At 39.7% G+C, this 13,217-nt stretch overlaps 1 protein-coding gene across 2 annotated transcripts in view; it reads left to right on the forward strand.

Moving 5' to 3' along the window:
* Window positions 1–13,217, forward strand: part of LOC149139776 (uncharacterized) — a 219,281-nt gene that overhangs the window by 10,734 nt on the left and 195,330 nt on the right. For both annotated transcript variants that reach the window (XM_089446915.1, XM_089446916.1), the window contains exons 2-4: window positions 11,463–11,724; window positions 11,844–11,941; window positions 12,125–12,174. In XM_089446915.1, coding sequence (XP_089303041.1) covers window positions 11,463–11,724; window positions 11,844–11,941; window positions 12,125–12,174 — 410 coding nt within the window. The remainder of the gene's footprint in view (window positions 1–11,462; window positions 11,725–11,843; window positions 11,942–12,124; window positions 12,175–13,217) is intronic.

Here is a 13,217-nt window from a genome sequence, read left to right on the forward strand (position 1 = left end):
GAATGTGAAGATGTAACGTTCTCGAGAAATTATTCGCTTAAGAGAAGAAGTAGCCTATCGACCCCCGTAGGCTATAGTCCTTGATAAAGGGGGAATCTCCCAAATACCCAATGTTTGGGCAAGTTTTAGGGCAATTAGGCCAAGAATCCCAAAGTTGGGGTTTGATGTGAACTTTAATCAATCAACTAATGAGAGAATCCCCCCTTAGAAATCTATAAATACAAGAGGGTTGAATTCATTTGGATCATCATTCGATTTTATCAATTATCTCTGATTTTCTTTGAGCTCAAGGCTCAGAGAATTTTAAGGTCCCTTTTATCCTATTAATTTCGGTGGTGAAAGTTTCCACCATAGTTGATAAACTTCTCTTTATTTCTTCTATTTTCTATTGGTTTTGGCACAAGTTATCTTCTATTTGAGGAGCAGCATAGTATGGTGGCAAAGCAAGCTTAATTTGAGAGGCTCTCTTCGTGATTAACTTTTGAGCAACATCGAAGTTCTGTGGGAAGCACCTAAAGACTATGCATTACTCCTTGAAGCCGAGGTCTGTACAAAATGAGGGTCGTCAGGTTTGGAAAGTCCTTAACAGGTTGAAGTTATATTGGAGCTAGACATTTATTTCGGGTGGTAAGTTTGTTGGATGACAAACCGTTTTGTGTGTTTTTTGAGGGTTCTATAGCATGAATAAGCTCCTTCAGGTAGACAAAGAACATCCATAAGGTTTGTATTGTTCGAGTTTCTTGTGGCAATCGAAATTCCTAAATTAGTACCGTGTTTGGTCAAGGTATTTTGAAAAGGTCCCCATATCAATCCAAACAACCTTGTGAAGACCTAGTTTATACCTCCAAAATTATTTGCAGAATTCCTGTAGGGGACCAGGCTGAAGTTACCAATCATTTCTCTTGGGTAATTCGCAGAGTTATTGGAGGACAACTCCACAAAGCCGAGGTCCTGAAGTGGATGCGAACTTGAAGTAGAATAAATGGGCGTTTGAGGAGACACGTTAGAGGACACATGAGTGATCCGAGGCAAAAATTTAGTTTAGAAACTAACTCAGGAATTTGATTAAATAGAAGCCACATAAGATTTTGTAAATGACAAAATTTGGGTATGGTTAGGGTGTCATTATATTGGGTTATGAACGTGGGTCACATTGTGTATGAATATGTAAACATCGTGTCATTTCATTGTAGCTGATGTATTACTGGGTTTATTATCTCACTGATTGATGGTTTTTAAAAACATTGAATGCTATGTTGTTTTGCTCAGTTTGTTATATCATTGAAAAATATAACACTGTTCATTGAGGAGTACACTGATTATTTTGAACTTGCGATTGTATTAAAAGGGGGAGATGCTTTGAAGACTCTAGTACTCTAGGAAACCCTAGGGCAAAAATTAACTTAGATTATTATAGTTTTGTTTCCATTATTGAATGCAAAAGGAAAGATTTGGGATAAAACCCTAGTTGGCTAAAAGAAAACCTAGGGAAAAGTTACTCTTGTATATAAGAAGACTCTTATTCAATGTCTTGGAATTACATTTTGCTAACAAGCTTTTTGTGGATCAAAGGCAATTGACCTTGGCAACTTAACTTTTGTCATAACTAAAATGAGAATAGGCCTTCAAGATAAAATGGTTAAACATCAAAATGCCAAACAAATTATTTGTAATAAATAATGTTTTTATTTCCTTTCCTCTTATGTTTTTTGCCACAAGTTGGTTTTATTGGGATTAATCTCCTAGTTTCCAATTTGGAGTTTCTTTGAAATTTCTAGGTGTTAAATTTTTTTCTATTTCATATTTCCACCTCCATCTTTCCTCCTTTTGACTTTTAGCTTTTATTTGTAATGACTTTTTTATCATAGGACTTATTACCAAAAAATGTAGCAGGCCTTGGAGAGGGAAACCCTAGAAGACAAAAGCTAGAAAAAGTGATAACAATGAGGTAGAGGCCCAATGTCACCTCAGCCAAAACCCCTTTCTCTTTACGGACTTCGCTGATGGGAGGAGTCCCGGTAAGAGGGAGATCACTTTAAATGGATATGCTAAGTATAAGGCACAAGTGATTAAGCTAGAGCTCATTCAAGAGAGAGACTCAATAATGGCTCAAGGCTTCAAGGAAGCAAAACACTGTCTAAGAAAAGCCCTAGAAATCAAGGTTCAATACCTAGGGTTTTGAGGTTTTTCGACATTGACAGGTATTCACAAGGTCAAGAACAAAGAGAAAGGGTATCTTGCAAAGATAATCAGCTATTCCAATGCTCGTGAAACCCTCAAGAAAGTCCCCAAGTTGAGGGAGAAGAAATTAGGGTTTCCCTCTTAGGGCAACACTTAGGGCAAGAGGTTTTATGGATGAAATTTGAGTGGATGCCCACCAAAATGATAGGTCACGTATTCACAAGGTCAAGAACAAAGAGAAAGGGTATCTTGCAAAGATAATCAGCTATTCCAATGCTCGTGAAACCCTCAAGAAAGTCCCCAAGTTGAGGGAGAAGAAATTAGGGTTTCCCTCTTAGGGCAACACTTGGGGCAAGAGATTTTATGGATGAAATTTGAGTGGATGCCCACCAAAATGATAGGTCACGTAGCCAAGGCCTACCTCTTGATGTTTAGGCTCTCAAGCCACCAAAAATCTCCTCCCTAAAATTTCACCCTAAGCTGTAGATTTTCTCTCTAGCCTTAAAAGGACCGGATTTAAGGACAAAATTTTGAGATGGTCACCAAAGACTTGGACTAGTGCCTTGTCTTTTAGGCATATGGAGTCAAGGATGTGATAGAGAAGCCAAATTTGTTGCTAAGGAGGCCAAAATTTGTTGCCCTTGGTTTTAACTTCCAACATTTACCCACTACTAAGGCAAATGTAGTTTGATGGAGAGTTATAAAAATTCCTCCACTAGGAACATTCATTACATGTTATACGATGAGTTCCATATGCATTTCTCAACTACATATCCATTAAAATTTATTTTCAACAAATTAGGGCACAATCATGCATAATCTAGAAGCAACAATTCCATACATTAGATAAATTCAAAACGATAATCTTCAACAATAGGCACTTACAAGATAACAAGTAGTCTAAGTTACACAAAACGGGGAAACGGGTATGAGTTTCCGAAACGGGCACGGGTACGAAATGTGAGCCCCCCCCCCCCCCAAATTTTGGAAGCGGGGAAACATAATATATATATTAATTATATTAGGACATTTAAGAAATAATGTGCAATCGTAAAGCATATATGATACATTCTAATTTATTACATTATGATTAAATTGTCAATTGTCAATGCATAAACTATAAGGCTCTAAATTTACATCACATTTACTCATGAATGATCACATAATGAAAATAGCAATATCCAAAATCAGCTACGAGAAATTTCTAATTTCTTGTCTCGTGCTTGATTTGGAGTCTCCTCCTACATAGTCGAACGACCTTAGTGCTCTTGATTAAATACAAGTTCCATACCCTAGTACCCTACGTGCTCTTGATTATTGGGAGTCTACCCTGCATAGAGGGGTTGGTTCTCTTGATTAAATACAAGTTCCATACCCTAGTACATGGCTAAATCCAATGGAAACATTGCGATCCCCCCAATCCTGAAATCCTGAAAAACAGATAAGTTTGCTGGATTTTGAGTGAGATCTAAAATTTTACTTTCTCCATATGATATCCAATGAGGGTGAAACCACTTTCAAACATCCTGAGTCATTTCATGGTAATGTTAAAAATTTAAGTAAAAGGATGAAAATGAAAAATAAAGGAGAATGTCACTTTTACTTTAAGAATTTAACATTACCATGAACTGCATATCAACACTAGGGTCATAGGCTTGAACATTAGTCTGCCCCACTCAAAATCCTCTTTTTTATAACTTGAGAGGCATCTAGAAGCATCCATAAGATATTTTAGTCGCCCAATAAAAAATTAGAAGCGAAAAAATAAAAAAAAATTATAAGCAAAAGGCAAGTTAGAAGAGGAAACTCCGTCGTACGGCTTGGAAACTCGTTTCCGGCCGTACTGGCCACATTTCCTCCTCAAGAAACGGGCCAGTACGATCGGAAACGAGTTTCCAGGCCGTACAGTACGAGTTTCCTTGTTTCCATTTCATTTCCGGCCGGAAATGGACCCTTCTCCAACGTTTCCTTCAACTTAGTATGTAGTATATCCATCCGGCCATACTGGCCACGTTTCCTCCTCGAGAAACGGGCCAGTACGACCGGAAACAAGTTTACAGGCCGTACAGTACGAGTTTCCTTGTTTCCATTTCGTTTTCGGCCGGAAACAGACCCTTTTCCAACGTTTCCTTCAACTTAGCATGTAGCATATCCATCTGCTCACTAAAGAAATAGGTCCATAGACAATCCAAAATTGCTTCCAACATTAAAATGCATTCCAAGAATCTCCAATAACCAAGAAGGAACAAGTACGAATTCTCTTATGAGGCCTGAATTCTCCAAGTGATGATGATGAGAGAATGAAAAGGTCTATCTCCAATTTATACATGTCTAATGATGTCTAATTTAGCCTAAAAGCCCCTTCAAGTTATAAAATGATGGGAAAAACTAGGGGGGTTTACAAGCCAACCTCATAGCCAATGTAAAACATAAGAAATAACTCACAAAAGAGGTCAAAATGATGACGTTATGCATGTGTAGGCCCTCGAGGGCATGCGTTGGGCTCCTCCAATGCTAAGTTGAGTGTAGACGACTCCAAAAATCCGGATCTAGAGGCTGGCCCTTAAATCTCTATGCAAATAATCCTGTGGACCCCATTGTTGTGTTTGGGGCACAAAAGGGGTCTCATGGGTCTCCTGGTGATATAATAGACTAATTCTGCTCCAACATTGAGGGCTCAAAGGATGGTGTTAGCCCTCCCATGTCTGAAGGGGTGAGACAAACCTCATCTGGGCCTTAGACTAGTTGCCAAAACTCATATATACTGCTAAATTGCTTGGGGTATGCTGGTCCAAGTGCATCATTTAATAAATAATGTGGTGCAAAACGCAGACTGTTGGGGTGTTGATGGTCTCTATAAGTTTGGAGGAAGTTCATTGGGAGCTTTGGCAAGCGATACTTCTCTTCAATTTGAACTATGGCACTGGAGGTTTGCCCACTTACATTACAAAGCCTTACCTGGGGTAAGGAATATGGTTACATTATGCTCGAATTCAATATGAACCATTAAGGTGTTTGTCAGGGTTGTGCAACTGGGAAACTTATAAGGGTACCATGCCCTTCTAGTGAAAGCAAGACTACCGATATTCTTCAATTGGTCCCTTTCGATCTATCTAGTATGTTGCCTGTAACATCGTTGGGAGGATACCTATATTATGCAATCTTTATGGACGACTTCTCTTGCAAAACATGGATCTATTTCTTTAAGAAGAAGGATGAAGTGTTCAAATGGTTCTGCTCTTTCAAATCATTGGTGGAAAATCAAACAGGGAAGAAGATCAAAATATTAAGGACCGACAATGGAACCGAACATGAATCAAATGAATGTAATGACTTTTGCAGAGAGGCTAGCATTAACAGGGAGACAACTGTTCCATACACTCCTGAGCAAAATGGTGTTACTGAAAGGAAGAATCGAACAATCATGGAAGCCACCCATGCCATGCTCCATGATCAAGGTCTACCGAAGTTCTTATGGGGAGAAGTTGCCAACACTGTTGTGTATGTTCAAAATAGGAGCCCGCATCAAGCATTGGATTTCAAGACACCCAAGGAAGTTTTCACTGGTAAGAAACTTGATGTTTCTCATTTTAGAATATTTGGTTGTTCTGTGTATTTTCATGTGCCTAAAGAAAAAAGGAACAAGTTGGAAGCTTTTGTGAACAAGGGTGTATTTGTTGGCTACAGTGAAAATTTGAAAGCATATAAAATCTATGTATGTCGTCAAAGAGACGTGAAAGTAAGTCGTGATGTCACCTTTGATGAAGATATTGTCCTTATAAAAGCCAAAGATCTTGCCATTCCAAGGAAGGACAATGATGATGCTGCAGGAAAACAAGATGAACCTCTGACAGACAAGCTTATGCCCGATGTTGATGGTGCTACAATTGCAATAGGTTCGGCCACTATGCTAGAGAGTGTCCTCACAAGAACAATACTCCAAGGGACATTGACAACAACAACAACAATTTCAAAGGCAATGGCAATCAAAGGAACAACAAGTTCAACAACAAAGGAAAGAGGAATGCTCCCACTGCTCGAAAAGGAAATGGTTGGCCTCCCAAAAAGACAAGAAATAACAGGTATGATGAAAGCAATGTTGTAGAATAACAAAATGAGTTTTATCTTATTTCTGCTCTAGCTACTGCCTCTCCTTCGGATACTTTGGATCATTGGTTGATCGATAGTGGAGCCTCAAGGCATGTCACTAGGTACAAGGAAGCCCTCTCAAATTTGGTTGAAAAGAAGACTAATTTGGAGATCATACTTGGAGATAATGCCACCTACCCCTTTGAAGGGATAAGTACTGTTACTCTTCACTTGAATCAAGGTCAAACCATTCATCTACAAGAAGTGTTGCATGTACCTGATTTGAAGAAGAACCCGATGTCTATTTCTGCAATGGAAGATAAAGGCTTCAAAGTAGCGTTCTTTGATGGAAAGGTATGTATTTGGAAAAGAAACCCTGAAGATGCATTTACTCTTGGATTTAGGGTTGATGGTCTCTATAAGTTTGGAGGAAGTCCATTGGGAGCTTTGGAAAACGATACTTCTCTTCAATTTGAACTATGGCACTAGAGGTTTGCACACTTACATTACAAAGCCTTACCTAGGGTAAGGAAGATGGTTACATGTATGCCTGAATTCAATATTAACCATGAAGGTGTTTGTCAGGGTTGTGCAACTGGGAAACTTATAAGGGTACCATTCCCTTCTAGTGAAAGCAAGACTACTGATATTCTTCAATTGGTCCCTTCCGATCTATCTAGTATGTTGCCCGTAACATCGTTGGGAGAATACCTATATTATGCAATCTTTGTGGACGATTTCTCATGTAAAACATGGATCTATTTCTTTAAGAAGAAGGAAGAAGTGTTCAAATGGTTCTGCTCTTTCTAATCATTGGTGGAAATCAAACAGGGAAGAAGATCAAGATATTAGGGACCAACAATGGAACCGAACATGAATCAAATGAATGTAATGACTTTTGCAGAGAGGCTGGCATTAAGAGGGGGACAACTGTTCCATACACTCTTGAGAAAAATGACGTTACCGGGAAGAATTGAACAATCATGGGAGCCATCCGTGCCATGCTCCATGATCAAGGTTTACCGAAGTTCTTATGGGGAGAAGTTGCCAACATTGTCGTGTATGTTCAAAATAGGAGTCCACATCAAGCATTGGATTTCAAGACACCTAAGGAAGTTTTCACTGGTAAGAAACTTGATGTTCCTCATTTTAGAATATTTGGTTGTTCTGTGTATTTTCATGTGCCTAAAGAAAAAAAGGAACAAGTTGGAAGCTTTTGTGAACAAGGGTATATTTGTTAGCTACAATGAAAATTCGAAAGCATATAAAATCTATGTACCTAGTCAAAGAGATGTGAAAGTAAGTCGTGATGTCACCTTTGATGAAGATATTGCCCTTAGAAAAGCTAGAGATCTCGCCATTCCAAGGAAGGACAATGATGATGCTGCAGGAAAACAAGATGAACCTTTGACAGACAAGCCTATGCTCGATGTTGATGGTCTGAAGGATCTTATTGGTCCACCTCTTGGTGATCCCTCTATCTCAAGGAAATGACCACTATGGCTCAAAGACACTCGCGAAGATGCTAAAAGACATACTACTTCAAGAGGGACATTTCGTGAAAGTAAGAAGCCAAGAAGCCGAACAGGTATCAAGGGTACTTGGTTGCTATGAGTACTATTGTTCAAGCTGAACCATGCTCGTTCGTAAAAGCTGTAAAACACCAAGTATGGCAGGATGCCATGAATGAGGAATATGAATCGATCATGAAGAATGATGTCTGGGACGTGGTCCCTAGATGCAAGGACAAGTCCGTGGTCACCTCTAAATGGATTTACAAAATCAAACATGGAGCTGATGGTAGTGCTAAAAAATATAAGGCCATGTTTGTAGCTTGTGGCTTCTATCAAAAGGAAGGAGTGGACTATGATGAGATATTTGCACCGGTTGCCCGATATACCACTATCTGATCTATTATTGCTCTCCTTGCCAATCAAGGATGGAGCCTACATCAAATGGACCCCAAGTCTGCTTTCTTGCATGGCTCGCTTAAGGAGGAAGTCTACTCGGAACAACATTAGGGGTTTGAAGTACAAGATCGAAAGACACATGTATGTAGATTGAAGAAAGCCCTCTATGGGTTGAAGCAAACCCCTAGGGCTTGGTATGATAGGATTGACAGTTCTCTTAAGAAGCTAGGATTTATGAAGAGCTATGTTGATCCATGCCATTCATTTTTGTCCTTTATGTCGATGATCTCTTTTTGACTTTTGTAGACCTTCTCATTTATCAATGCAAGAGGAAGTTGACTTCTGAGTTCGAGATGAAGGACCTGGGACTGATGCACTACTTCCTAGGCCTGGAGGTTTGGCAAAAGCTAGGTGAAACTTTCCTTTCTCAAGAAAAATACATTATGAAGCTACTAGAGAGATATGGGATGGTGCATTGCAAATCTATGTCTACTCCGATGGAACTCAACTTCAAGAAGTTATGTGGAAGTGCTATTGGGCCCGAATTGGCAAACCCTGATGTTCTTGGTAAACTCCCATCCAAACATATGCTTCACTGTGAATATGTCGAGTCAATTTATGGTTGAGCCTCATCACAACATTGGATTGCCGCTAAGAATATGTTAAGATATCTCCGTGGCACAATCAACTATGCGCTGAGATACACTGTCGAGGATTTGAGGCTACATGGATATACTAATGCTAACTGGGCTGGCACTGTGGTGGATCGAAAGAGCATGTCAGGATGTTGCTTCTCATTGGGGTTTGCTTCGATTTCGTGGATGAGCAAGAAGCAAAAATTGGTTGCTTTAAGCACCGACGAGGTCGAATACATTGTAGCTAGTATGGCCTGTTGTGAAGCTGTTTGGTTCAGGAAGCTCTTCATTGAGCTATTTGAGCACATGTTGGATACCATCGTGATCTATTGCGACAACCAAAGTGGGATTCACCTTCTAGAGAATCCTTGTTCCATGACCCCTTCAAGCACATTGATATCGGGTACCACTTTATCCGAGATATTGTACAATGGGGAGCAATAAGGTTGTAGCACATCAGGATTGATGAAAAGGTTGCTGACATCCTCACAAAGCCCTTGGGGAAGGTCAAATTCTTAGCCTTTTGAGAGAGACTTGGAGTCATGGAAGGACCCTCCCATGAGGGTCCCGCTTGAGTTGGACATTGAGGTCTGGGAGCTCCTGGGGGCTTGGGGTACTTCTTGGAGCTGTGAGCGACCATAGGGTGAGTGGTTCACCTTCCCCTATAGGTGCGCTGTGTACAAGGTGAGTGGTTCACCTTCCCTTGTGATACCCCATGATGGTTGACATGTGTGTAGGGTGAGTGGTTCATCTTCCCCTGCGATTGATGACACATGTGTAGGGTGAGTGGTTCACCTTCCCCTATGATTGATGATATATGCATTGGATGAGTGGTTCATCTTCTCCTATGACATATGAGCAGGATGAGTGGTTCACCTTCTCCTACAGATGCCCCAACATACATCCTACCCATGTAGTCTGAGACTCATGGGAAGTACCTCTAATCTGGACTATGAGTTGGGAAGAGAGGATAGGGACCATAGCACTATAGATGGACGCATCGTGTACTGTCATACTCCCTATGTCTAGGATGCATGGTGTTCAACAACTTGGTCTGAGATCAACTCTGATTAGGGTTCTACCTCTGTACTGACTTTTGTCAGTGGAGAGTGGTAAGGTCTTGTGACTCAATATTGATCGATTCTTCTTCATTATCTATATCAATGTTCAGTAGAGTTGAGACGAGATACAAAGATGGTACATGACGATAGGATGGTATGATGATCAATCATGATGGATGGATTTGCAGATGGTATTCTCCCTAGTTGAGAGGGAGTGTTAAAATTGGCAACTAGGGCCAAATTCCACTTTGGACAATTCATTTGATGGAGATGATGATTGCATTGAATTCCTCTTTTCAAGAGGACCAAAATCGACCTAAAGACCATCAAATTTGGGCAAGGGAAAATATGTTTTTGAAGTCAAGCCGACACGTGCAAATTGTCAAAGTTGGCCACATCATCATGTAGGCTCATGAAGCCCAATGGACATGTCTCTTCACCCTCAAGGACGTGTATAAATATAAGAGACCTAAAACCCCATTTGGCATCATCTCATCTCACACACTCTTCTCTCTCCTCGCTGGATAGGTTCGTACAGCTCATTGGGCATCTATTCTTCTCACATGTGTGGCTGGAAAAGAGGACGAATTACAGGGCCGAATTGCAGGACTGTTGCAGGGTTTGACCAGCGTTGACCAAGGGGTATTTGACCAAGTTTGACTGCGATTTTTGGGTCAAAATTTTGGTTTTGGAGAGATGCATCTATTGGCACAGAAACCAAGGTATTCTGAACCTTTGACCAGGGCTGACCACTGGGTTGACCAGAGGCTTGAAGTGCAGAATTTGACCAGGTTTGACCACTGTTTTCAGGACTATTTTGGGCTGACTTTGACCACTTCTGAAGGCCAAGTTTGAATGTCTTTGACCGAGCTTCAAAGAGGATGTTTTGCTGCTGCATTGACCATCTTTGACGTTCTGTTAGGGCAGAATTTGACTGCTGTTGACTGCAGATTTGACTGTGATTTGACAAGTCAGTTTTGACTTTTGTACTCTCTCTCTCTCTGCTGAACATTTGATATAATAATAAGAAGAACTGATCAAAGGGTTTTCCCCATGTTGGGGGTTTTTCCCTGGCATCTGCCAAAGCTGGTGTTCTCTTGTCTTGGCTTGTCTTTTGCATTTTATTGTTCATGTTCTATCTACAATTACTGTCAATGTGATTGCTATTGGAAATTGTCATTGGGCCGCTGAAGGACATTAAAGTAATTGTGCTAAGCATAGAACATACCATTGTTAACTAAAATTGACATGAATTCCTATGAACAGTTCATAGATTGTATTGGATAAGCTTTCATTTTAACTACTGTAGGTATTTGTAATATTTTAGTGAACAATCTAAATTGGACACTTTGCTTTTAGTTCTTTATCTTTTTTTACTTTCGTATTGTTAAGGAATTACTTTTGCACTCCCACATTTTACCTGCACTGGATCTACTCCTCTAGTCTCATTGAGTCACTTTTGTGGTCATTTGTTGGACATAAATAATATTATCTCATATACATATGTAGATCACTTCCCAACTTCCATTTTTCTGTATTAGGACAAGGTATTATTAATGCTCATTCTGTCTTTTGATTTTTTGTAGACTCTATTCTCTTTCCTGAGGTGCCAATTGCACTCCGCCTGTCCAGTCATTTGCTGCTTGGGGTTGTGAGGATATATTCTCGGAAGGTGAATTACCTCTTCAACGACTGTAGTGAAACCCTGGTAAAGATAAAGCAAGCATTTCGTTCCACTGCAGTGGATCTGCCACCAGAGGCATCAACAGCACCATATCATTCTATTACTCTTCCGGAAACTTTTGATCTTGATGATTTAGAGTTGCCAGATAGCTCCTTTTGCCATGGGTTGGTATTTATAGTTTTTTTTGTGTGTTTTTGTTTATCTCTAGCATATAGAAGATTCCTTCTTAGAAGTGACCATGTCTTCAGTGAATGACATAATCATTATTTTGGAATGTGTATAGCAATTTTGTGGATCATCATGTTACAACCCGAGAGCAAATTACTCTGCAAGATCCTGTGGAAGACGCTGTTTATTTGGGATCTCAGTTTGGTCTTGATGGTAAGTATCTAGTTCATTATTTTACCATGTCCAATAGCTAAATGCTTTTCAACATATGCTGCTTTTGTGCATGCCATTTCTCTGTCTTGTTAACTTGTATAAATTATAGGCTGACTCTTAGGCTTGTCAGCTTTTGTGCATGACATTTACTTGGGTGTAACTTGCAAATTGAAATTGTTGCAGAGAGATTTGGTGATGGTGATGCTTCGCAAATGGGTCTTGTTTTTGATGAGGTTTGTTACTATTAATAATGCATAACAAAGAGCATGCTATGGTGTGTAACCATGTTTGCATCTAGATTCTAGTGAAATCACTGTGTATTTTTTGTTGAAGCTGCTAGACGAGATAGTTTCATCTACAACCTTTTTCAAGGTTTGTTGATTGAAAGTTGGTCTTTGTATCAATTTTATATGATAAATATTGTTTCTAATTGAAGTCCCTTTGCATTTTCTCTTGAACTTAATATATTCAATATGGATTGCTAGAGGGTAGGGCTTGTATATTTAAAAGCACACTCGTTAATTATTGTTTGCAAACAAGGGTTGCCTGGGTATTATTCGAGTGCAAACCTTTACAAACTATATTGTGAGTTGGCTGTCAAACAAAATAAGGCCTGACAGACTCATCTTACCTCGTGAGCCTGAAACTACATTGACAACTGAGAGACTACTTTGACATCATCTGTTTCACAGATAAAAGCAGCTTAGGTGATATAACAGAACTCCCTAGCTGCTTTGACGTAGACTGCTCACTATGAAAAATCCATATGAAGCTTAAAAGAATCCACAGCTGCGATGCTCGCACTGACCAAGGTCTAAGTTTGATTGCTATAACAATGATACCAAACTCATAACGGTAATAGCACTCGAAGAGAATTTTACTTATACAGAATGCCAGATAATATTTGCTATGAAATTTGGAGCTCAATTTGTTTGAGTGGGAAAAGGTCACCAATCTGGATCTGGCTGCTTCACTGCCTATATGGACTGGGTTACCTATGGTTTCCATTGACCAGACTGCATTGACCCCTCCCCACATAAGCATTTTTTATCGAACTGTGTTTTTTGAGCCAACTGCATATTTTCACATACTTATGGCTGGAAATTTTCATTGCCCCAATTTTACACGAGCTGCATACATTTGACATAGATTGCTCACTATAAAATTCATATGAAGCTTAAAAGAATCCACGGCTGCCATGCTCACATTGACCAAGGTCTAAGTTTGATTGCTATATCAATGATACCAAACTCATAATGGTAATAGCACTTGAAGA

Source organism: Pinus tabuliformis, chromosome X, assembly GCF_031772625.1.
Source record: "Pinus tabuliformis cultivar Carrire ecotype Pingquan chromosome X, CPIR1, whole genome shotgun sequence".
Classification (NCBI taxonomy): Eukaryota; Viridiplantae; Streptophyta; class Pinopsida; order Pinales; family Pinaceae; genus Pinus; species Pinus tabuliformis.